General features: G+C 38.1%; 1 protein-coding gene across 4 annotated transcripts in view; it reads right to left on the bottom strand.

The window, feature by feature from the left end:
* DSE (dermatan sulfate epimerase) overlaps nt 1-25,186 on the bottom strand; it is a 70,864-nt gene that overhangs the window by 19,880 nt on the left and 25,798 nt on the right. For 2 of the 4 annotated variants that reach the window (XM_016956197.4, XM_009451875.4), the window contains one exon: nt 18,249-18,717. In XM_016956197.4, the coding sequence (XP_016811686.1) occupies nt 18,249-18,717 (469 nt within the window). Of the gene's footprint in view, nt 1-9,041; nt 9,305-18,248; nt 18,718-25,186 lie in introns of those variants that run through there. The other 2 variants (XM_016956198.4, XM_016956199.4) reach the window with 2 other exon arrangements.

The following is a 25,186-nucleotide window of genomic DNA, read 5'->3' as shown; positions in this document are numbered from 1 at the left end:
AGAATGGGAACTCATTGTATATTAAGACTTTTTCAGGGAAAATAACTTATTAGCTCTGAAATGTAAAAAACCATTTCCTCTTACAATCTATATTTCTATATTAATTAAATCACTGGATTTAATATAGCAGTATATTACCACTTAATTTCATTTTAATGCTGTGAATTCAATATCCCAAATATTAAATTCTAAAATATATAAAATTTAAGTCAACTTGGCCCCACTCAAGCAGAATACTGAGGAGTCAATTATGCCAAAGCAGACATTAAAAGAAACACATTTTACTCAAATGAAAAGTATTCTAGATGATTTGTAAATAAAAAGAATCGAAGTGTCGGAATATACCAAGTTAATTAAAATAAAATGTAGAGTAGTACTGTTAAATGGGAAAAGGCATTTCCATGTCATTATCTCAATGTTTACTTCCATGACATGAAGTATTATTACCCAAATATCCAAGCGTGCCACCCAAACATAATCTATTTAAATGGAATCAAACAACATTTATAATTGTAATCCCTTTTAACTGAGTAAGTATACTTTGCCCTAATATTCAACCTACAAAAGGTGAGAGGAAGAAACATGATAAGTAAAAATTATTCAAATTTAGGAACAAGACCTCTATTTTGGTAGAACGGCATAGCTTAGAGACTACGGTTAAAAATACACTTACATATCAAATTCTAATGACAAATTCTTAAAGAATCTATTATAATGGAGAAATTTTAAAACCTGGAAAGGCAATAGGAGGGAATAACCAGGTCTGCCTATATTGTTCATGAAAATTATAATTTAATGATATTTACCCATTTTAAAAAGGAGCTTGATATTTTAAATGCCTAACATGTTTTACAACTGTATGTGTAAAATATGTTTCAAAAAGTTCAGCTGGACAACTTTTTGATGTTATCACTCAGTCAACGTCTATGAAAGCATCCAGTGATCATGTGAGAAGCCATACAGACAACTGCCAGTTAGCAATTGTCAGTAGTCAGTATGATTTTAAGAAAAAAAGAATAAACATGCAAGAACAGCCAGGATGATGGACAGTGGCCAGTCCTGTCAGAGAAGAAAATATAATATATAAATGTTGGCTTGGGCGAGAACTGAGCAGTTATAATAACTGTATGTAGTTGACACATTTATTTATCTTATAAAAATTTAATATAAATTTTATAACACACAACATCAAAAATATACCATCTATTTTAAATATAACATGACTCCGGAGGACAAGAAGTCTATAATGAAGAAAAAAAATCTAAAGATTCTGAACACCAAGTATTTCCCAATGAAAAAGATTTAATCAAACTATCAACCTTATAGTGCAGTCAAAAAGCTACACACACACACACACACACACACAGTGGCAATTAGCTGTTTAGAACCTGTGACAGGCAAAATAACAGTCCCCCAAGAATCTGTGCATACATTACCTTCCACTGGGGCAAAGGGACTTTGTAGATATGATTTAAAACCTTGTGATGGGAGATTATTCTAGATTACTCAGGCGGTCCCAATCTAGTCACACGGGTCCTTAAAAGCAAAGAACCTTTCTTGGCTGTAGTCGGAGAGAGATGTGACCATGGAGGAAGAATCAAAGAGATGCAAGGTTGCTAGCTTTGAAGGTGGAGGCAGGGAGCCACAAGCAAAGGAATATATGTGAACTCCAAAAGCTAGAAAAAGGCAAAGAAAAGTATTCTGCCCTAGAGCTTCCAGAATAAAATGTAGCCCTGCTAACACCTTGATTTTAGCCCTGTGTTACACTTCTACAAAACTGTAAGATCACTCTGTGCTGTTTTAGGCCACTGAGTATGTGGTAATTTGTTACAGCATTTGTATGCATTTTTAGGCAGTCAAGGACTACCAGAGATTTGTGGAAATCCCATAATAGGACAAAAGAGACCCAAATGAACAAAGTCATTAATGCAGCTTGGGAGAAATTGAACCATGCAGGCAGAAAGAAATTTCAAGACAAAAGAAGCTCTTGAAATGGAAAACAAAATAGCAGGAAGGTAAGTGCAATAAAAGGGCTGGGGGGAAAAGTTGAAGAAACCTTGAAAATGCAAAAAAAGTAAGAAAATAAAATAGAAAACAGCAGAGGAAAAAAAAAAAGAGGACTGGCCCAAGAGGTTAAACATGTGAAAAAGAAGAGAGGAAAAAAAAAAGAAAGAAAAAAGAAAAAAGGGGAAAGAAAAGGAGATCCAAATATATCAAGGAAAATTGCTAGAACTAAAGGGATAAGTTTCCATATTGAAAGAATCCATGAAGTGCACAGTACACAGACTCATCTCAAAACAAGATACATCATCCCGTAATTTCAAAACACTAGTAACATAAAAAAGATCCTAAATGCTTCAGAGTGGAATATCAGGTTTCATTCAAAGCATCAGGAAGAGTGGGGTCAGACATCTCAACAGCAACACTAGACACTAGTATACAATAAAACAATGACTCCAAAACTCAGAGAGACAATTTCCAGACTATAATTTCATATCCAGCCAAGCTACCCTTTAAACTTGAGGGAAGAAAAAACATATACAGACATCCAAGGTCTCAAAATTTACCTCTCATAAATGCTTTCTCTGGAAGCCAGTGGAAAATATCTCCACCTAAATTAGGATGTATATCAAAAAGAAGACATGGCACAAGGAATCCAATTCAAGAGAAAAAGGAACAAAGATGGTTGTACAGCAGACCTGGCTGCAAGCAATCCACATCCTAGCATGTCAAAAAGATGCAGCATTACTTCTTCAAAAAGATGAATTATTTTTAAAAAATGTCTTATTAAGAATGTCTTGTTTGAATAGATAGAAAACTTACACAACTGAGTGAGAGTCTGGCTGGTCACTAGAGATAACCATATAAAAAACTTACCAAATAAAACAAAAAGCTATTATGAATCCAAGAGAAAACAAAGAGTTGTACACACATTGAAAGGTCATTACAGTATACAATATAGTTCAGTTGTCAATAACTTTTGCCTTGTTAAAATATGCAAACAGGCTGGGCGTGGTGGCTCACACCTGTAATCCCAGCACTTTGGGAGGCCGAGGCAGGCGGATCACCTGAGGTCGGGAGGTCGACACCAGCCTGACCAACATGCAGAAACCCCATCTCTACTAAAAATACAACATTAGCTGGGCGTGGTGGCACATGCCTGTAATCCCAGCTACTAGGGAGGCTGAGGCAGGAGAATCGCTTGAACCCAGGAGGTGGAGGTTGCGGTGAGCTGAGATCGGGCCATTGCACTCCATCCTGGGCAACAAGAGCGAAACTCCGCCTAAAAAAAAAAATGAGCAAACACTTGATATTCCTCTCATTAAAATTATGGCATATTTATAAAATAAAACAGATCTATATTGTAATGAAATAACTTATCTGTGTCAGAGTGAGAGACAGATGATGCATTTGCAAGCCAAGAACACCAAAGATTGCCTACAACCACCAGAAGCTAGGAGAGCAGCTTAGGATGGTCTCTCCTTCAGAGAGCCTCCAGAAGGAATGAAGCCTATTGATATCTTGATTTCAGACTTCTAGCTTCCAGAACTGAGAGAGAATAAATTTCTGTTGGTTTAAGCCACCTAGTCTATGGTATTTTGTTACAGCAGCCCTAGCAACAAATACACCGACACTAAAAAACCTGATCGGCCATTGCTGCCACCTCGTACACTCCCCATCATCTTCCTGTCGCTGCCTGAACACTCAGTTACTCCCATTTACTTGAAAGAGCACTTGCCTAATATTCTGAGAACACGGCAGGCAAAAGGGCAAAGAATTACTTGAGGAATGAAGTTTCAAAATAATGAGGGACACTTTTTCACAATGGCAAAAACCGTAGTCAAATCGCCAATTTTTGCTGCCCTCATGGTGGGAAAACATCAAATCCAAAGTGAGGTAGGCCTGGAGGAGCTAGCATACGTGAAATGATATTTTGCTGTCTCTTAGAGTAAGGTTAATATATTTACCCACTATGTCTGCTTTTAATGTTTTATGAATAATTTTCTTTGATAATTTGCTTTTTAAAGGTTTTGCTGAAATTATGCAGAGCATCATAAAATCCAGAGGCCTTTTTAAAACAGTGAATGAACTGTGGCTGATTTTACTCTGGGTGCAGTAGGAAATAATGCTCTGCACAGTTTATTCCATTCAGCCCCGGAAACCTGACATATAATCATTAATCACAGGCCTGTACTGTTTCTTAATGAAATAAAGATGCTTCCCAATACATTTTGAGAATACGCATTCTAAACACTAGAATTATAGAATAAAGAGGGCATCTTAAAGAGTGGAATGGTCTCCACAGTGGAGATGTCCAAGAAAGGATATTGGGTAGGGGTTCTCTGGAAAAAATTTTGTATTTATCAGAATGCTAGGCAGGGCTTTCAAACTATAAATATACTGTGAAATGAATATAATGGGTTGCAATCAGCATATTTTTAACAGAATGAAATAGAAAATGAGGACAAGGCATAATTTAAATGCAGGGGCTATCTTATGAAACATTTATTTATATATTTATATATGTAAAGTTGAAGTTATGTGTGCATCAGCTTGTGCGTCCACTGCACTACTATTTACAACAGCAAAAACACAGAATCAACCTAGGTGCCCATCAATGGTGGATAAAGAAAATGTGGTACATATACATTATGGAATACTAGGCAGGCATAGAAAAGAATGAAATCACATCCGTCGCAGCAACATGGAGCTAGAGGCCATTATCCTAAGCAAAGTAATGCAGACACAGAAAACCAAATACCACAATACCGCATGTTCTCACTAGTAAGTGGGAGCTAAACATTGGGTACACATGGACATACAGGAACAAAAGACAGTGGGGACTACTAGATGGGGGAGGGAGGGAGGGAAACAAGGGTTGAGAAACTTCCTATTGAGTATTATGCTTACTACCTGGGTGTCAGGATAAATTGAATCCCAAATTCCACAATACCGCATGTTCTCACTAGTAAGTGGGAGCTAAACATTGGGTACACATGGACATACAGGAACAAAAGACAGTGGGGACTACTAGATGGGGGAGGGAGGGAGGGAAACAAGGGTTGAGAAACTTCCTATTGAGTATTATGCTTACTACCTGGGTGTCAGGATAAATTGAATCCCAAATTGCAGCATCACACAATATACATACTATGAAACTGCACATGTACCCCCTAAATCTAAAAGTTGAAATAAAAATAAAGAGTGTAATAAAATTAGAAACAAAAATAAAATTAAAAACTAGAAACAAATAAAAAAAGTTATGTCCGTACTGGGTTGTTTGTTACTGTAGGTCATAGTGAAAAAGTTTCAAAGCCACTGTCTTAGAGGGTAAATGTGATCCAAAATAAGCCACCCATCAGAGGCATGCTGCTGGCATGGAGGGCTGCTTCAGTGGGAGGAGCTGTGTTGAAATCCAGGCTGCCCAGGCACTTCCCAGCAGAGGGTCTGGAGCCAGGACTAAGACAAAATTCTCACTGTGAGATCATCAGGAGGAACCCAGGAGACCAGAGAAGTTCAGAATGTTCAAAGTAGAGGGCAGATGGTGTTGTATGAAGGGGGCAGGCATGAAGACACTAAATGGGCTCAGTCAATTCAGGAAGGAAAGCATAATTTGTCATGGTGTGGAAAAAAAAAAAACAAGAAAAACATCCCTTGACCTCCAAAACAATTTTGTTTGGCTTTGAAGCCACTTACATTCAAGAGAAATAATGAAATAATGCCTGTGACAACACCCTGAACCCATAATATTTATTTTTTGTCCTGGGAATACAGTTGCAAAGAATATGTCTTTAAAAAGTAATTTGGCAGTACAGTGGATAAAAGTTAATTTAGAACTTTTCTTTGTGAATCATAAAAAATGTTGTGGGGTATAGTTATCTCCTATGTTGCCAAAAAAACAGAATAAATAAATTAAAATTATGAGCCAAACTTGTGAGCTAACTTCAATATGCCCCAGGCATTAAACACATTCCCCAGTTTTAGATCTAGAGTTACTGCTATGCTGAAAACAAAAGTTGACCCCAAATGCTGAATGTAATCATATTGTCCCAACTTCTCTGACCAAGTTACAGGTTATAGTAGAAAAGCAGAAGGCAAAAGATTCAAACTGGTTTCAGTAATACTTTAAAATATTTCTCATATCAACAGGCTCTTGGAAGAAGGTAAAATAGTAAACTTCATGTGGTTTCTAGAAATTATGATTTAGAATGGGAAGATGCTGAAGTTAATATAAAATGTTAGCAATACATACAGATTTTATTTATTCTTATCTCTTCATTTCCCAATTTTTTTCTTGTAATAGTGAACTCACTGTAAATGAATCACAGATATGAACTAAAAATTGCTCACTAAGTTGTTACAAGCCCTAATAGCTATCTACACTTCATCAGGAACCTTTTTTCTTTTTCAACTTGAGAAGCAGCAGCACGACTCACTCAAGCTGATGCCCTCCTCCCAGAGCGCAGCCTGCACAATGTTTCTTTGGCTTCAGCTCCAGAAAGTGATTTGAGGACACCCACGTGGCTGCAGTGCTGTATCAGCACCTCGACTTCTCATTCTTCCAGCTATTCTTCATTTATTTATTGTAGCAGGATAATTTGAACTAAATACGATCTCCTTTGGACTTTCTGCATTTTTCTATCATCAACAGAAAGGATATATATTGTACCTGAAAGCATATTTCATATTGGATATTTTTTTTATGACTGAGACACACACACACACAACACACACACACATACACACACCCATTCTTAAGTTACAGTGTACCACTGGCAAACAGGAAGCAGCTAAAAATAAAGCTTGAGAGATAGAAATTGGATATCTCCTCTTGGGCCCACAGGCACTTCAATTCTGTATATCCAAATCCAAACCTTTATTATTTATAGCATTCCTCAATAGCTCCAAGTGTTAGAAGCCCATTGAGAGATCCCACCATCCCATAAAGAAAATTCTTTGTCTCCTTTGGCCCTCAAATACAATTGTCAAGTCTTATGAATGCTAATTATTTATTACTGGAACTTATCAATTATTTCCTATTCTAGGTTTTCATTTAGATAAACACCAAAGGCCTACTTGACTTCCTGGTTTGACATCGGCAATCTACTCCCACAACGAGATTCTTCTTCTTCTTTTTTTTTTTTTTTTTTTGAGACAGAGTCTCGCTCTGTCGCCCAGGCTGGAGTGCAGTGGAGCGATCTCGGCTCACTGCAAGCTCTGCCTCCTGGGTTCACGCCATTCTCCTGCCTCAGCCTCCCCAGTAGCTGAGACTACAGGCGTGTGTCACCACACCCAGCTAATTTTTTTGTATTTTTAGTAGAGACAGGGTTTCACCGTGTTAGCCATGATGGTCTCGATCTCCTGACCTTGTGATCCGCCTGCCTCTGCCTACCAAAGTGCTGAGATTACAGGCGTGAGCCACCACGCTCGGCCTGTAGATTTTTTTTAAAGCCTTAAAAGACATTTAAAAAATGAGCAAGATTAAATGATAATGCCTAGAGATGCACATTTGGATGAACTATAAGGGAACGCAAGGACATGACGACTGTAGGCATTGGGGCATCAGGGTAGTCTTTGTGGGAAGGGAGGGAACTGGGACTGGGATGTGGCCCATGAAGGGGCTTCAGGGAGTGACTGGCAAAGTTCTATTTCTTGACCTGTGTTGTACTTACCAGGGTGTTTGCGTCAAAATACTTTATCAGCTACACATTTATTCATATAATATTCTACTTTTATTTTTCAATGAAAAGGTTAACGTACATACATAAATCTGATCATGTCACTGCCCTGTTACACCTTTCAGTGGCTTCACAGTACTTGTAAAAAAAAGTCCAAGCTCCTTTATATAGTAGACAAGGCCTGGCAGCATCTGGCTCTCTACCCAAAGCCTCAACACTTGCTAGTTTCCTCCCTACACTAAATTTTCAGTTCCTCAAAAGCACTCTGCTTTCTTTTATCTCCAGGCCTTTGTACAGCAGCTACTTGTGCTTGAACAGTCAAGCACGGCTCCTTTTTCCCCTTCACGTGGCTGGTTCCTATCTGTCCTTCAGGCCTCAGCAGGAAAGCCTTCCCTGACACTCCAATGTTGGGCAAAGTATTCCTAGATCTTCCCATTACACACTGTAGTTTCCTAGTCACAGCACTTATCCCACTACTAGTATTAATATGCTAATAGTATTAGTATTTATATCTTCCATAGACCAACAACTCCAGGCAAAAGAGATACATAACATGTCTTGAAATTTTTGTATCTCCAATGCCTAATAAAATACCTAGAACAGAGCAAGTATACAATAAACTTATATTGGCCGGGCGTGTTGGCTCACGCCTGTAATCCCAGCACTTTGGGAAGCCAAGGTGGGCAGATCATGAGGTCAGGAGATCGAGACCATCCTGGCTAACATGGTGAAACCCCGTCTCTACTAAAAAAATACAAAAAATTAGCCAGGCGTGGTGGTGGGCACCTGTAGTCCCAGCCTACTCGGGAGGCTGAGGCAGGAGAATGGCATGAACCCAGGAGGCGGAGCTTGCAGTGAGCCAAGATCGCACCACTGCACTCCAGCCTGGGCGACAGAGCGAGACTCTGTCTCCAAAAAACAAAAAAACAAAAAAACAAATACAATAAACTTATATAAAGTGAATATGTGCATACATTTATCGATAAATGAAAATTGCCTTTGGCATCAATTTATAAGAACACAAAATATAAGCGAAGTAATAAAGATAACAATAATAGTTAACACATTATGCTATGTACTGTTTCATTAACTAATCCTCCATAGTATGAAGTATATATCATATATATCCCCAAATTACAAATGAGGAAACTCATGTGTAATGAGCCACAGAGAAGTCAAGTAACATTCTCAAGGTCACACAGCTCATAAATGTAATTGGAACACTGGCAGACTGGCTCCACAGTCCTTGCTCTTAATTCCAACAAACTATCGCCTCCCCTTGCTTAACAGCACCGCCATTCATTTCAAAGACTGAAGCAGGTGGCTTTAAAGTGAATAAAAACAAAACTCTGTTGTAGTTACCTGATAAGGAGCACACATGGACATTACATGCATGTAAGAAGACGAACACCAAAATTCAAGGGATCAGGGAGGAGAGAAGGCCAGGTGCAGGAGGAATACTTCAAAGACCAGGTAATCTGAGATTCTCTGCTGAGCTATGCACCAAGATGTCAAATCCTGACATTCTTCCTACTGGCCTCCAAGTAGGTCAAAGGTACAGTGTCTCTGTGATTATAGGCTGACAGACAAACGGCTGATGACAGGCACGTCTTCAGAGTGAAAGTGAGACCAGATAAGTAGGAGCAGCCACAGTACGCAGGGCACCAAATCAGTTTCAAAGTTGTATACAGATCCAGGACTTCTGCTCTCAGTAAGCTTAGACTCTCAATAAAAATAAGACAGATTATTCATTCATTCATCCATCCATTCATTCAATATAATTAATTAGTGTCTTTGTGGCAGGTATACCATATGTGGCTCTTAGAACCCCAAAAAATGCTGGGGCTACCCTCAATAAGCTTATGTGCCAGTAGAGGAGACAAATAAACCAAGAATTGCAGTGCAGGCAAAACAACCTATAACAGTTTTGCATGGGTTCCTTGGAACATATGAATCACACTGGAGGGTGGGTATAGAAGATGGAATCTGGAAATTTTCTAGAAAGAAGTTTCTTTGGAGCCGAATCTAGAAGATGTACACTCCTGGTCAGAAAACCAGGCAACCCAGTTATGACTGCAAACCAATGAATTAAATAAAAAGTAACTATAGGAATTGGGTTGGATGAGGGGCTAGAGAACATGTAATGGTGGAAGAAGTTAAGGTGGATCATACAGTCTGGATAGGGTTGGAGAGAAAGGTGGAAGACAAGGTATAAATCAGTCTGTAGGCAGAAAGGCCAGCTCAGGGCTGATCTGCAAACTCATTACTGCCCAAACTGAAGGCAGAGTTGAAAATACCAGTGCCACATGGTCCAACTGGACCACTGGGAAGACCACACATAAATACCTATCAGTGAAAAGCTTTAAAACAATAAAAATCACAAAATTCTAGAAAAAATGTAAAAAATCTCTAAGCTCTGGATGGGTGAAAATAGATTGATCTTTTTTATTTATCAAGGGTACTTTTTCCTGAAGAGCTCACTTACATTCAAAAATGACAGAATCACCAATAGCAAAATGCATTCGTAGAGTGGCAAGAGTGAAGAACAGAGCAAGTGGAGGGAAGAGAAAAATGACTATGGGTAAATAATGAGCATAGTAGCAGCAGTGAAGCCACAGAACAAGAAGAAGTGGAAGACAGTGAATTTGTAAGAATGAGCAGATATGGCCAAGAGGTCCTAAAAGTTACAGTAATAACTATACACCAAGATACCTGCTAAGGGTATCTATGAGCCCTTCCAATGTAATAGGGACAGAGAACTTTGAAAGTCATCTGTCCATACAGTTGGCAGTATCAACAAAGTGAGACAAATAAAGTAGATAGAAGAAATAGAGTGACACAAAAAGACATGTAAAAAAGTGAACCATCTTTTCTCTCCCACAAACCACTCTCTCCTCCCCATATTCTCCATCTCATTTGAGTATCAATATGCAACCAGTCCGCCAGGGCCATCATTTATGCCTCCCTCTCCCTTACAATTTAAGTTTTAGTACATCTAAGAATCATATAGAGGACTTGTTAAAAATGCAGGTTCTGTGGCCTACTCCAAGAAGATATGATTCAGTGAGTCTGGGCGAAACCCAGGAATCTGTCTTTTTAAGGATACCCAATATGGTGAAAGACTCACACTTTAAGAAAGAGTGTCCTATATCTGATCAATCTCTGTGTAGATTTTCAGTCTTACATGTCTCTTAAATTTATATTTTCTTCTCCCCACCCTCACTGTTTTAACTGTGGTCTTCATTTCCCTCCTACACTAATATTATAAGCTTCTAACTATTTCTTTTTTCCTGAGTCATCCCTTCCAAGCCATCCTAAACACAAAGCTTTCTAAACCACAGGCTTATGTGGGATAAGCAATGATCTGGCCCCCGACTATGGTATCTCCTCCTGTGCTGTCCAGAACTCGCATGTTGACACTGGAAAGGAAAAGGAAAGATGGATGAGAGAGACTGTGGTAAGCGTGGCTGAAATGTGTTCCCTTAATGGACATGGCAGAAGGAGACGAAGAAGTAAAAAAGCCATTCTTAAGATACCTAAGGTAAAAGGAACTACCCAGCTTTATAAAGGACTCCATGAGCATACTCATGTCATTATTACTCTCAAGTTATCATTAGCATGAACTTAATGTCAGCAAGACCCTACATCTTAAGTGGTGTTAGGCGTGAATATTTCATCCAAAAAATAAAGCCAACTTTTAAAAAGTGATTATGAAGTATCAATGAAAGAGAATACAGACATACATGCGGCACTTGCCAACTAACATTTTCCCTTATGATAATGAGGCAAGACATCCACAAAATTCAAACATCATGCTTGCCAGATTTTTATGTTAGAAAAATTTAAGACCCAGATTGTAAAGACTACATGAAACTTAATATATTCATGTTGCCTTTGTTCATATGGGGTGAGGGGCACTGATTTATACCCCAATTAAAGAGGGATGAGAACTCCTCTGGCCTTGAGCACAGTTCCCTCTGACAACTCTGAAAGCCCGCCCATGTTGCATTTAAAAAGGTATCAAATGACACTGAAAGGGCGGGAGGTAGGCGAGCAAGTGAGTCACTCATCGCAGAGATGACTTGAGGGTCATACCAATACTGAATCTTAGAGTCAATAAACATATCTTACAAAGAAAATTAACTTCGGATTTCCTTTCAATCATGTATGATTTATAACTGTCATAACATTTTTAAAGTTATTGTTAGAAAGAAGCATTATTAGAATAACTTTATCTTCACCTGCATTTGAAATAGATGGGGAAGAGTTTAAATTAGTTGAGTCCTAACAATTTAGGTGAGCAGAACATCCTATTTAGGGTGTGACTGTGCACCACACAACTGTCCAATGGCACTGTAACTGGGCTGCTCAACTAATCTGTACACCTGCCTATGCCTCTCCCTCGGGTCCTCTTCATCTGCTTCCTCCCACCACAGGGCACCTGACCTTGATTCCTGCCCAAGAATCCATTTGTAACACTGATGGCAACAACCTGCTTAATAAATGGCATTCAAGAAGTGAATTCCCAATGGCTGTGTGTTTCTGTAAATTTTAAAGAATTTGATCGTTGTAAAAAGCCTCATAAGTTATTTTACCCTTCTATAATATTTTTAAGTCTCTGCAGCAGCATAAAAGGGAATAGCTTCCCTTAGGTCACAGAATGAAAAGAACAGAGAAAAAGAGAGGCAGAAAGAGTGAGGGGGACGGGTAAGAGAAAGGAAAAAACATGAATGAGAAAAAGCCAGGGGAATTAGAGGCTGGGTTTTCTGACAGCCCAGCATTTGTCTCCACGAGTCCACTTTAATGGATTCCAGGTGCATTCTGGGCTAAGCCGCCCAGCCTTCCTCACTGTAAGGTCATGAGAAGAAAACCTGATCTTTTTACTCACAGGGCTGTGGCTCCACATGTTTGAGGCCCAGCTACATCCTCCCGGCTTTTGATTCTCAGTCTTAACTTGCAATTTTGAGAAGTAAAAAACCCGAGAAACAGCTGCAGAGAACTGCATTTGAAGCCCAGCAGGCAATGCTGAGCAAGGCAGGCACACTCCTCATTTTCATACGTACAGCAATGAAACTGGTTCATTTCAATATGCTAGAGACCTTTTTTCTCTCTTTATATTTTATAATTATATTTTATTTTTGCAAATACACCCTCGGATGACACCATCCAGAAGTTTGCAATCACAGGCAAGAATTTAATACTCAGTCTGTTGTAAAAAAAAAAAAAAAAAACACAATTACTTCTCTGTCCAAAAGTTCAACTTTCTTTGTTTCCCTCACCAGTTCTCCTGATTTCCTGTAGCTAACTGGCTCCAATGCAAGATGAAGTAATTTCTTTCCTCTGTGATTTATTTTCTGTCTGATGATAAGTAAGGAAAAATACTATAAAGAGAGAACTAATGAGTCACAACAAATACTTTTCAAAAACACAACTCCAGAGTGACAACATAGCTAAAATGGAGTACTGTGTACCAAGAAACCTAGCGAGAATAAAGTTATATATTCGTACCTATTTCTGTGTAATAATAACAAACTTTTTAGTAAAACTATGTGCCAGGCACATAATGCTAAGAGCTTTATATGCATTACTTCATTCAATCCTTGGGATGACCTTGTGTGGGAGGAATAATCCATATTTTACAGATGAAGAACCAAGTTTACAGAGTGTAAGGAACCTGTCAAAGGACATGTGGCTAACACAATGGCAGAGCCAAGATGCAAGGACAGATCCAAAGACCACTGGGCCAGACCTATTCCTCAGGGTTTACAAATTAAGACAAGGAGCCACGAAAAGCCTGCTGCTTGGAAATGGATGCTGTATAATTCTATGTTATCAACCAGGGCTTGAACAATAAGTGATCTCAGTTACAATCCTATCCTAAATCTCTTTTAAATGCATTCATCTTCCCATATTATTAAGTGAAATATGGTAAACTTAACTGCACCTTTCTTAAGTGATTCAGGATCTGTAATGTTTTCCAATAATTATTTGAGTACATTTTGTTTGTTTGTTTTTAGCTCCGGAAAATCACTAAGAATTTGCTGAGGAGTGTAATGTTAAGCTCATGGCAACCCATCTACCAAGGGTTTGGCTAAGATTCATAATGTATAGGGAGGCTGCCTGGTGGACAGGCAGTCATTTCATTTTTCTACACATGCAAAATTCTACCAAAGGATTAAGCTAGATTAGGAAAAAAGTAGCCTGGGCTACCCCATATATCCATCCTTTTCACCACCCCCACTCCCTCCCTGATCAAGGTTTTAGTAAACTTTGCTTTGGAGATCCTCCATCGAGGGATACACATATGAGCAAAAGAGGCATGGTCCCGCTCTCAGGTCAGTCTGGTGTAAAGAAATAACACTGTGCAATTCATCATACGTACACTGCAAGGATGAGAAGGCTGCGAGGGTTCTTCATAAAAGCCCTATGGGAAACTTCCTTCTGATCCTTGGGCCAAGAGAGTAGTCAGTTCTACAGAGTAACTGATCCCATAGTCACTGTAAACTTCAATATTGACTAAGCCTACTTTCTTTGCTACGAAAACCAACCAACCAACCAACCAACCAACCAACCAAACCCCTCAGTGTCCACCTGTGGCCCACTCATGGTGCGTTTTAGATGCCTTTTAGCAACTGTCACATTCCTTGTCCAGTCAATGTCTCCAGTCTTTCCCCCCTCTTTTCTTTCTCAGCTACTTCTAATTTGAAGCACAATATTTTATGCTTCCTTAATCTTCTAGGGGAAAAGTTACAGTAGAACTTTATTGCTGATATTTTTTATTAAATTAAAATTATTAAATTTTATTAATTTAATAAAATTTATTAAATTAAAATTATTATTGCTGATATCTTTGCCATTGTAATTTTTAATAAAGAATATTTTGCCATTATATATTGGATTAAAATAATACCTTTTTAATTTTACTTTTAAAACGAAGTTCAGCACAAGCTTAAATTACTCTGTTACTTTTACTGTAATGAAGAATGTGTGTTCCTTAGCAAAAGGGAGAGAAACGGGGGAGAGCTTCTGAGATAGGATGCGAGCACCTCTGAAAAAGTAGATAAAGCACATAGATTAGTCTCATCATTCTGCGGTGCCCAATCGTCTGGATACTCAGAGACACACACAATAAAAATGCATGCTGTTATTTTTCAATCACCATTATAATTATAAATCTATGAGATTCCCGTTCTACTTTGTAGGCTATTAGATGGACAAAGTACAATTGAATATTTTCCCTTTAACGTTTCTGCTTCAGAATTCTTAAGTGAATCTATAGAGGTGAACTTTAACCTCTTTATTTACTATTCAAATGAAATGAACCCCATTAATAAATTTGTATGCATGTATATCTCATAGGCACTTCTTTTTAATACCAGACAAATGACACATCATTGTTACTTTCCACTAAACCTTCTTCATTGGTGTTAACATTAGATTCTTGTATACATTTTAAAAAGGGCCCAGGGGAGCATCAATGAACGTTTTAATGGAAAAAGCCAAGGGGAAAATTTTATGAGTTAAACAGATGTTCTAGTTTTGAGAGCAATTAAGATTAGTAAAATCCTAAATGGATACTATTTCCTTGGAGCCTACATATACCAAATTATAAACCAAACAGGGTCTAATTACTAGGTAGGTAAAAGAACAGCATCAATAATTACCATTATTGTCATTATTCTCATTTACTGAGGGCTTACTATAAGACAAGAACTGTGCTAAGTACTTTACATTGATTATTGCACTTAATCTTCCTAGCAACCCTATAAGGTAGATAGGGTTGTTACTGCCACATTATACATCAGGACACTAATGCTCACGCAAATTAAGAAAATTAATCTGGAAAGTTAATTAAGAAAATTAACATAGCTGAAGAGTGAGGGAGCTGGGATTCAAAGGCAGTGTGACTCCAGAGTTGGTGCTTTTCTACCACACTAGGGTGCAGCATGATACAGATGTTTAAGTCATGAATGAAAACTAAGGAAACTCCTTATGAAATGATCCACACACTCAATTCTGAGCAGAGAAAATATCCTTAGCTTAGGCTTTAAGAACCCAATGTTTGCACCCTTTGCCATAGGTAAAAATTATAAAATTACTGGGCTATTTCTTCAACTTTGAATCCCCAGCACCCTAGCACAGTGCATGATACACAATAGATGCTCAATAAACGTTTGTTGATCAAATGAATCAGTGAATGAACATAAGTTAGTAACTGGCTTTCAAAAGAGTAAAAATGCTCTTCAAAGAAAATGGCAAATGCATTCAGCCTGATGAAGCTATTGTAGAAAGTTTTTTTTTTTTTACTTTCATAATATCAATTATTGATCTCTTTTGTAAGTAACAGCTAGTTTTTTGTTTTTGTTTTTTCTGAAATCAAATATAGGTGAATTATATCCTAAGTCAATGACAACACTCATTGTGTACTTCTTGGTACATAGTGAGAATATGATTTAATGGAGCAATTGAAACAGAGGTAGTTGAACTGTAAAATCACTGAACATTGTTTTAAATTATTACAGCACATAATTGTGTTGTAATTGTGTTCAACCACAAATCTAAATGAAAGTTTAAAAGTCTAAGGGTTGGGTGTGGTAGTTTTTAAGAAGTTAAAATTTCTGTGAAGTTATTAAACAACACAACTTAATAATAGTACCTGCCAAAACAAAATGTTCGAGTAGCTCAACTTTCTAAGCCAAGTTCACTTTTGCAACTAGAAACCAGATGTAAAGGTAAATTCTCAAGATTTTACCTTGAAGGTCAAGAGAAAGAAGTCAACTGTTCAGCTCTATTAAGTCAAAAATTGGCTTTTAGTTTACTAGATAATGGCCTAGAGTTATACCTATTTCTATCAATATTGCCATGAATAAAGTACTAGACCCCTAGTAAGTTTCTATACACCTCCAGTGATCAATAAATCTGGACTTGTGGAAACTATGTAAAAATTATAATATTTCTTTCAAGTTATTTATTTCTCTTTTCATAGAAGGAGTCTCATCCTAATGGCAGCATTCATTCATTCATTGGTATTTATATACCCAAATATTTTACATTATAATGAGAAAACTGTACTAGTCTTGTACAATTCTCATGTTACTGTATTGTGCTAAACAATCTCCATCAAAAATGGTATTTCACAGTCCATTACTTTCTTGTGAGATTAAATACACGGTTCTCTACAGGCACCATCTCTGGAACATTTACATCAATTTCTTAATTTGCCAAAATCCACTTATCTAAAACAAAAAGGACTTTAAAGTACCCTTCTAGATGACAAAGGTTTCTTTCTAAATAATGTAAATATGGTTGCTATTTTAAACTAACTAATTGAACAAATCAATCAGTGAGTTACTGTAGCATTTGATAATGTAATCTGGTAATTCAAATATCAGATAAGTTTTCATACATTTTTTCTTTCTTGGTGTCAAGAATAGAATAAGATCAGTTAATGTCAGTCAAAGTCAGAAACAACTACATACATGGCTAAGCTTTGAAATAAATCAAATAAAAATTCTTTTCAACCTACAATATTATAAACTTCAAAATGACTACATGTACTTAGCAACAGGCCTAAAATATCAGCTCTGATATGGATTTAATGCCAACTCTTGCATAATACTTTTCATTACAAAATTCCAGAAATTTATCGGAAAGCTTGCAAACCACCATCCTTCACCCCTGTGATATGTTAAGATGTAATTCATCATAGCATTAGGTGCATTCACTGTTTTTTTTCTAAGCATTTAAAATGAGCTCTCTCTAGCCCTATGACAAGAGGCAGCTTATGTAATTTTTAAAAAAAATTTCATCAATCTGTAAATTCTTTTATTGCAATTGAACCATAAATGTGTATTTAAAAATTGCATGAGTAAAAACATCTGTAGAATCCCTTGTTTAATCAACTCATCCCATATCTGTTTGGAAGCATATGAAGCATTAATTATAAATTAATCAAATAAATTTAAGCTAATCAAAAAGACAGGAATTTGTTCTCAAATCTTAAACTTCGAAACTAAATTATTATGTAATTAGAATTCCTCACACAATTACACAATAATGTTGGTTTTCCTACAGGTCTCAGAAATCTGCTGGTTATTGGAGGGGATGTGTTTATAAATTGCCAGTCAGTCCCATCCCATTCACATTTAGTTCCTTACAATCATAAAATGCAAGTAAGTCTTAATTACTTGAAATGTCTTGCTGCAAAATGTTTTAACCACTTGGGATCAATCAAACCTAACACCAGATGATAGTAATATATGCATGTTGAATATGGAAGAAAGAATTCTCAGCAATCACGATGATACTCTTTACTCAATTCAGCAAATTATTTTTTCTTTAGATTAGGCTGCATCTAAATATTTTCCTTCTAACTTTAAACATGGAAGTTACTACATCTCTTGAAACTAAGGGCCATTCATAAGACTGGCAACACAAATAACAAATAACACCTCCCCCCACACACATACACAAAGAGGTACATGAAGATCTGGCCACTGAGATATCATATGGATTTGTTTCTTTCTAATGCAGAGTTACCACAGTAAGAAGAACAAGACAAAAATCTACCAACTAGGCTGCGCTGCCATCCTCTCCATGTAGTCTTTGGCCATGTCTCGGGCTTCAATGTTCTCAGGATACAGCACACAGAACATTGCCAAGGCACCCAAGTTGTTTCCAAAAATTTCATTCCAGCGGGCACTGTAGTCCTTGGGATCCCAGGGAGGGAGGTATTCCAAGGGGCTGGACAGCATCGTGTGCACAGCCTCCGTGAGGCGGGCTGCAATGTGCTCGTGCGAGCTGGCAGCCCTGCGCTGCAGCTCCGCCACTTCTGCCCTGGAGAAGTACAGCATGGGATGGCTGTCGTAGTTGGCATTGGTGAAGGGAATCATAACTTCTGGGTTCTCGTCGGTGATGTAGGCTGACACAAAGCAAAGCAAATATATGAAAAACACACTGGGAGCCCCCCGTGTGTGAGTCCTCATCGTGGCATCAGATCTCCAAATCTCCAAGGCAGCCAAACCATCTTCGAAAGATCCTACGTGAGATAAAAAGGAAAAAAAGCGTCTGTCAGCCAAGGAAACATGGCACAGGTGTGGAAACATATGAGAGGTAGAAACCATATGTGAAAATAAAGCTTCTAAATTTAGATTTTTAAAAATACAACAAAAAAATTTAATTAGGAAGAAAATTACTAAAGTTCTGATTTTATAGAGTTAAACATACTACATCAGAATTGTATTCATTATGGAAAACAGAATTTTGGACTTAGGGAAAATGTATAATATTTGTTCAAGTAAGGAAAAAAATATTCTTGGTATTCTTCTCACATAGTATCATGCAAAAAACATCACATGGTATTTTTTTTAGACATTAATACATAAACCACAATAACCAAAAGCTGGTAATGAACAATCATCTGGGAATCTGAGTAGACATTACAAAAAACCAGAAAATCCTGTATTTCTTACTACAGCCTCTTTCACTGTAACTTATCTCCTTTTCCTAACATTTCTGAACCAGGGATTAGGATCAATACATCTGTAAGCAGACAAAATATTATGAATAAGGTTAAATATCCTCTTTATGTGAGCAGAAGGTGGAAAGAGAGAAGACAAAGGCCATGTAAACATCTGCCAAGCCCGTGTATTTCCTGGGCTGACATCAGCAAGCATGTAGTGAAGACCAAACACAGTGCCACTGGGACCAGAAACTGACATGCCTTCATTCAGAGAATAAAATCCCAGAATTAAAAGGCTGAAATAACACGGGTGCATTTTCCCCTTATTATCTGAAACTACTGTCTACTTTTTCATTTGGCATATGGGATTTTGGTGCCATTCAGTAAGTGAGAAATGTAAACAAAGTTCACATATTTTCTTAACTACTTGATTTTTCTTCAAAGCCCCTTTTTTCAGTGGCAGATTTGTGCACTGGTTAAAAGAACGTCTTTCAAATGTAGAAACACTAAAAAAAAAAAAAAAAAAATCCCCAAAACCTCAGCCTAGTCAATGTCCCACATCTGGGATAAAGCAGGCAGAAAATCCCTCAGAGGAAAGTCAGGGAATTCTTAAAATTCTTAAGAGGGGAAAGGTTATAGAAAGCAGACCAGAAAAAGACAGTTTTATGTAAATAACGAACAGTGGTTTTCAATTATTAAAGGGAGAAACTGATGGTGGAAAATCAACCTCCCAAGCTGAACACAAACTGTTTTTCTAAGGAAAAACTGCCTCATCATATTTAGAAGAAGAAAAACTAATAATTTAACAGATATGGCAGATCAATCCACATTTTCAACTTGCTGTGTGTGTTTCCAAGAAAAAGGCAATGAGACATCATTTGAGGGTGCTACCTTATTCTGGAGTTTTTTATATTTCTACCTATATATGAAACTCGATGGCAGTGGTTTTGGTTTTGTAAAACATTTTACATTTATTTCAAGAGCAGAACTTCTGATGAATAAAAAATTAATATAGCCATACTAAATAAAACATATGAAATAGAAATAACTCTTGGACTCTGCCAGTATTATGTCTAGCACCCAAAGTCTCAAGGCAGCTGGCAGGCTGGATCCTTCAAGGTCAGAGACCCAGCCAAAAGAAATAGTCTTCTGTGGTTATGCCTGAGGAGGGGTGTGGTCTCTGGCAGCACACAGAAATGGCTGGGTCTGAGGTAATGCTCAGTCGCCCCAGGGGCTTATTCCTTGCTCCATTTAGAGAACAATATACCGGCCAGGCACGGTGGCTCATGCCTGTAATCCCAGGACTTTGGGAGGCGGAGGCGGGCAGGCCACTTGAGGTCAGGAGTTGAAGACCATCCTGGCCAAAATGGCGAAACCCCATCTCTACTAAAAATACAAAAATTAGCCAGGTGTGGTGGGGGGTGCCTGTATTCCCATCTACTCGGGAGGTTGAGGCAGGAATCGCTTGAACCCGGGAGGCGGAGGTTGCAGTGAGCCAAGATCCACCACTGCACTCCAGGCTGGGTGACAGAGAGAAACTCTATCTCAAAAAAAAAAAAAAAAAAAAAAAAAAAAAAAAAAAAAAGAAAGAGAATAATATACCGCTAACGATTAAAAAAAAAATCCTGTATATATTGAGTCCCTAAAAGTCTAAGTCTGAATGCTCTCATCAATGCAATCAGCATTGTGGGGGTTTTAGACACTTTCTCCTTTAACTGAACCCCCATACACACACCCAACGTACATGCAGTGAAAGATCCCTCAACTACCAGCTTTTGAATGTGTGGGAGCTCAGGTGGATAGGGGAGTGGCTCCAGCTATGAGCATATGGGTAAGAAGGCATTAATACATGGAAACTAGAATTTTTCCATCTCACATTCTGTACAAACTTCCCCAAACGTGGGTAAGGTTAATTCATCATGTTCTTTGTCCTCCCCTACGCAACCACACTCCCACCCAGGCACAGAATCACTGTATATTCAGGACTGCTCCGAAGAGTCCCTCACACTGTGGGGCCTACATGCCTAACTCAGCAAAACTCACAATATGACCCCTGCCACTTCTGCCACATTGCTTCCAGTTACGTAGGATATGTCTGAATATATTTAAACCAGAAAAGCTGATCCTGAAGCATAGAACCTCATTAAGATGTTGTTTTGGGAAGGATGCCATCTCAACATGCCAACTGTTATTGAAGGTTCTCTAGCTATTACTTTGAATTCGTGCAAGGGAGTCAGAGCAGCAAGGTTGTGCATTACTGTACATTTAAAATATTAATTTCCATCAGAACACCACGTTAGCCAATGCAGAACCCATAGAGATTCTGCAGAACAATCATCTATGAAGACTAAGGAGAAAGAACCGTGGCATTCTCAATACCACAAATGGTGTACTACCTTCCCCATGCCCCACTCAGTGTGCTCAGCCCCCAGTGCTCTCCCAGCTATTAAGGCTTTTGTTGATTCACCCAAAGAGTTGATCTCTCTTGTATCTGGCACATACCTATATCACACCAGACTGTTTCGGTTGTTTACATGCAATGCCTCACAGAAGGTGAGAACCTTCTTCCTCTATGTATCATGGAGCTTAGCACTGAATCTGGCTTTTAAAAGGCAGCATGCTGGCTGCGCTGAACTAAATCCCTGGGCTTAGCTGTTGGTAGAGCAGACCTCATCAATAAAATAAGCATGGAGAAACTTTGTTCCCCCTTATTTGAAGCCAAGGAAAGTGTGGAACTTTCCAGAAAAAAAGTCCCTCTAGGAAACTAATGGGAGAAAACACGTATGAAGCCTAGAAACTTATGTAGCCTAAAAACTATCCACTAGTTTAAAAAGAAAAGAAATTAAATCTAACTAAAGTCTAAACCAAACTTGTTTTAGGCTGATAACCTAAAAGAGGAAGTAATACCCATCCATCATTTTAAATCTGTCTAGAAAATTTCACTGAAAAATCTCTATTTCCAGTCATTGAGTTTTCTCTTTGACCTTCCACTCTAGACATTGTGTGTGCTCACTGTACAAAGAGAAGAGCCAAAATTAAATGAAAAGAGTGTTTCAAGATAATTTTAGGTGGACCAAAAATGGACAGGCTTTACGTTAATTTTACGTACTTATTTTAATGTGCATTATGAAAAACTATACCACATCAAACCTGAGATTTCTACAGATATGCAAAACTCCTGTTTAAAATATATTTAAATTTAAAAGTAAAAAAAAGTAAATGGATATGGCAAAAATTGTTGAAGGTGGTACCTGAATAACTATAGTTTGAGAGATGCCAAAAATGCTTACCGAAACAAAGGGCATTAAAAGCTAATGAGTTTATGGGAATGGTCAGCCCCAACCCTCCCACTTTCTTTTTTTTTTTTTTTTTTTAGACGGAGTCTCGCTCTGTCGCCCAGGCTGGAGTGCAGTGGCCCGATCTCGGCTCACTGCAAGCTCTGCCTCCTGGGTTCACGCCATTCTCCTGCCTCAGCCTCCTGAGTAGCTGGGACTACAGGCACCCACCACCATGCCCAGCTAATATTTTGTATTTTTAGTAGAGATGGGGTTTCACCCTGTTAGCCAGGATGGTCTCGCTCTCTTGACCTCGTGATCCACCCGCCTCGGCCTCCCAAAGTGCTGGGATTACAGGCGTGAGCCACCGCGCCCAGCCAACCCTCCCACTTTCAACACTATGAAACAAACACAAACACACACACTATCTCAAAATGTGCCTTCTGTCCTGGAGAAATAAGTCTGAACTTCAAGATGTTTGTGCATGATCTCTCAAGCTATTCACCCCCTACTTCATTGTGTTTCAGAAACAGCAGAGCACTCCCAGGCCCTTTAAATCTTTAAGTTGCACTTGGCCCAGTTCAAGAGCATAGCATTTTCAACATGGCAAAATTACCAGCGACTCTCAGCAGCTGATGCTACTAATAAGTAGTTTATCTACAACTCAATTCTCAGGCTGTTTGTGAATGATTCCATTGAGCATCATGTCCCCTGAAATTCTCTTTTTCCTCTTCTAACTCTACAACTTTCATGATCCACTTTTTCTTCCCATTCATTTGTCTTATGTCACACAACTTGGATAGTAAAACATTCTTAAATCTATGAGGTAGGAGGATCAGTTGAGGTCAGGAGTTTGAGACCAGCCTGGTCAACATAGTGAGACTCCATATCCACAAAAATAAAATAAAATAAAATAATAAAAAAATTAGCCAGATGTGGTGGCATGTGCCTGTAGTTCCAGCTACTCGGGAGGCTGAGGCAGGAGGATTGCTTGAGCTCAGGAGTTCGAGGCTGCAGTGAGCTATAATTGTGCCACTGCACTCTAGCCTGGGTGACACAGTGAGACCTTGTCTTTAAAAAAAAAAAAAAATCACGCTGTTACTGCTATAATTCAGATAGCAATTTGATCATCTCTCTGCCTGTATATATTCAGCAGTCCAAGTTTAGCATTACGTGTAGGCCAAGCCACGTGAATTATGAATTACAATTACCTTAAGCAGATCTTTATAAAGCAAAGATAGGCCCCAAATTATTTTGCTGTAATTCTGGTTCCAACAATCCACTGCAGCTATTATGATTCAGCAGTCACACAGAAAAACTTCGTTTCTGTGATCCTAAATGCTTTTCACATATTTGATCTTTTACTCTTCAATAACTTAATATAGCAAAATAGTATTATTTGTTCCACAATAAATTTCAGAGAAAGAACTAGAACTTGCACCTCCTAAATCCTAAGCCAAGATTCTTTCCTTTAACCAAACTAATTTGTGAGAATGTTCAATAACATTAAAAGTTCCATTTTTTTGCCATCCTTACACAAAGAAAGCACAGAAGAATATGCTGAGAAGAAAAAACTGAACAGTAAACTAGTACATCAAGTTTCAAAAAAGATTTGGGTTTCAAATGATCTGGGACTGTTTATAGAATGAAACAAATGGTAGTACAAAAGTTCTTTCAATTCCACAGGCTTCAGAAAACAGAGAAAGTATAAGTATGGAAGAAAGAAATCACCCTGTAGAGAGTAAAACATGCCCCAAATTAAGATGGATTAAAAAACCCTCTTATAATATGTGCCAAATTTGAGGAACACAACATAATGATTAACAGTATGGGGCATGGAGTTGGGCAGACAAGAGCATAAATCTCAGCTCTGCTGCCTCCTAGCTTTGATCAACTGACGTCCACTCTCAAAACCTCCCTTCTGTCATCCACAAAATGAAATATGCTTCATGGGGTGATTAGACATGTGTGATGCACTTAGCATAGAACATGACATGAAGAGCTCAATAATATTTATAAAAAGGAAGATGTTTCAGACCTGCAAGATTATACTAACCTATTGATAAAATATTTTATTTGAAAGAAACTAAATCTTCATACTTTACAGGTAAAAATATAAGAACTACAGATGTTAACTGACTAGGGCCAGATCATACTGCTTATTAGAGACTTAGTTGAAATTGGAACACAATGCTTCTCACTCTTCAACACATCACTCATAGTAAGCTCATCACTCACTGGAAAGGAAAGTATACGACCCTTTAAATTTTTCAAGTGTTTGTTAGAGGTTTTGCCCCAAAGAAAAGAATAATAGATTAAATGAGCTATTAACTAAATTTTCTTCCTAGGGTCAGTAATTTAATTCTTCATATACAAAAGGCGACCACTTCTTACTTTATTCTGTCAGGAGAAAGGCCTGCCGATCTAACAGCGACTGGGAAACAGTCTCTGGCTGGAAAGCTGTTTCTTAGTAACACATTTATATTACGGAAGGAGTACATTAAAATTTAGGGGACACCTGCTGCCACTGCAAGGCGGATAGGTTAACCTCAGTCCAGGATCTGGTCCTGGCTCCATCACTGCCATCAGTATCTCAGCTGATCATCCTGGAGATGAGATGCTACTTAATGTTAGGCTTCCCTACCTCTCACATATGAAAAACCAGAATGTCAGCATATTCGTTTACCGTCAAGCAGATTGGGAAATATTTTCTGACTTCACAGGAAACCAACACAGGAAGTGAATTATTAGATAATTGTCTGGTGAACAAG

The sequence above is a fragment of the Pan troglodytes genome, chromosome 5 (genome assembly GCF_028858775.2).
Source record: "Pan troglodytes isolate AG18354 chromosome 5, NHGRI_mPanTro3-v2.0_pri, whole genome shotgun sequence".
NCBI classification, from domain to species: domain Eukaryota; kingdom Metazoa; phylum Chordata; class Mammalia; order Primates; family Hominidae; genus Pan; species Pan troglodytes.
The sequence above is the reverse complement of the archived record's forward strand: the minus strand, read 5'-3'. Positions and strand labels throughout refer to the sequence as shown.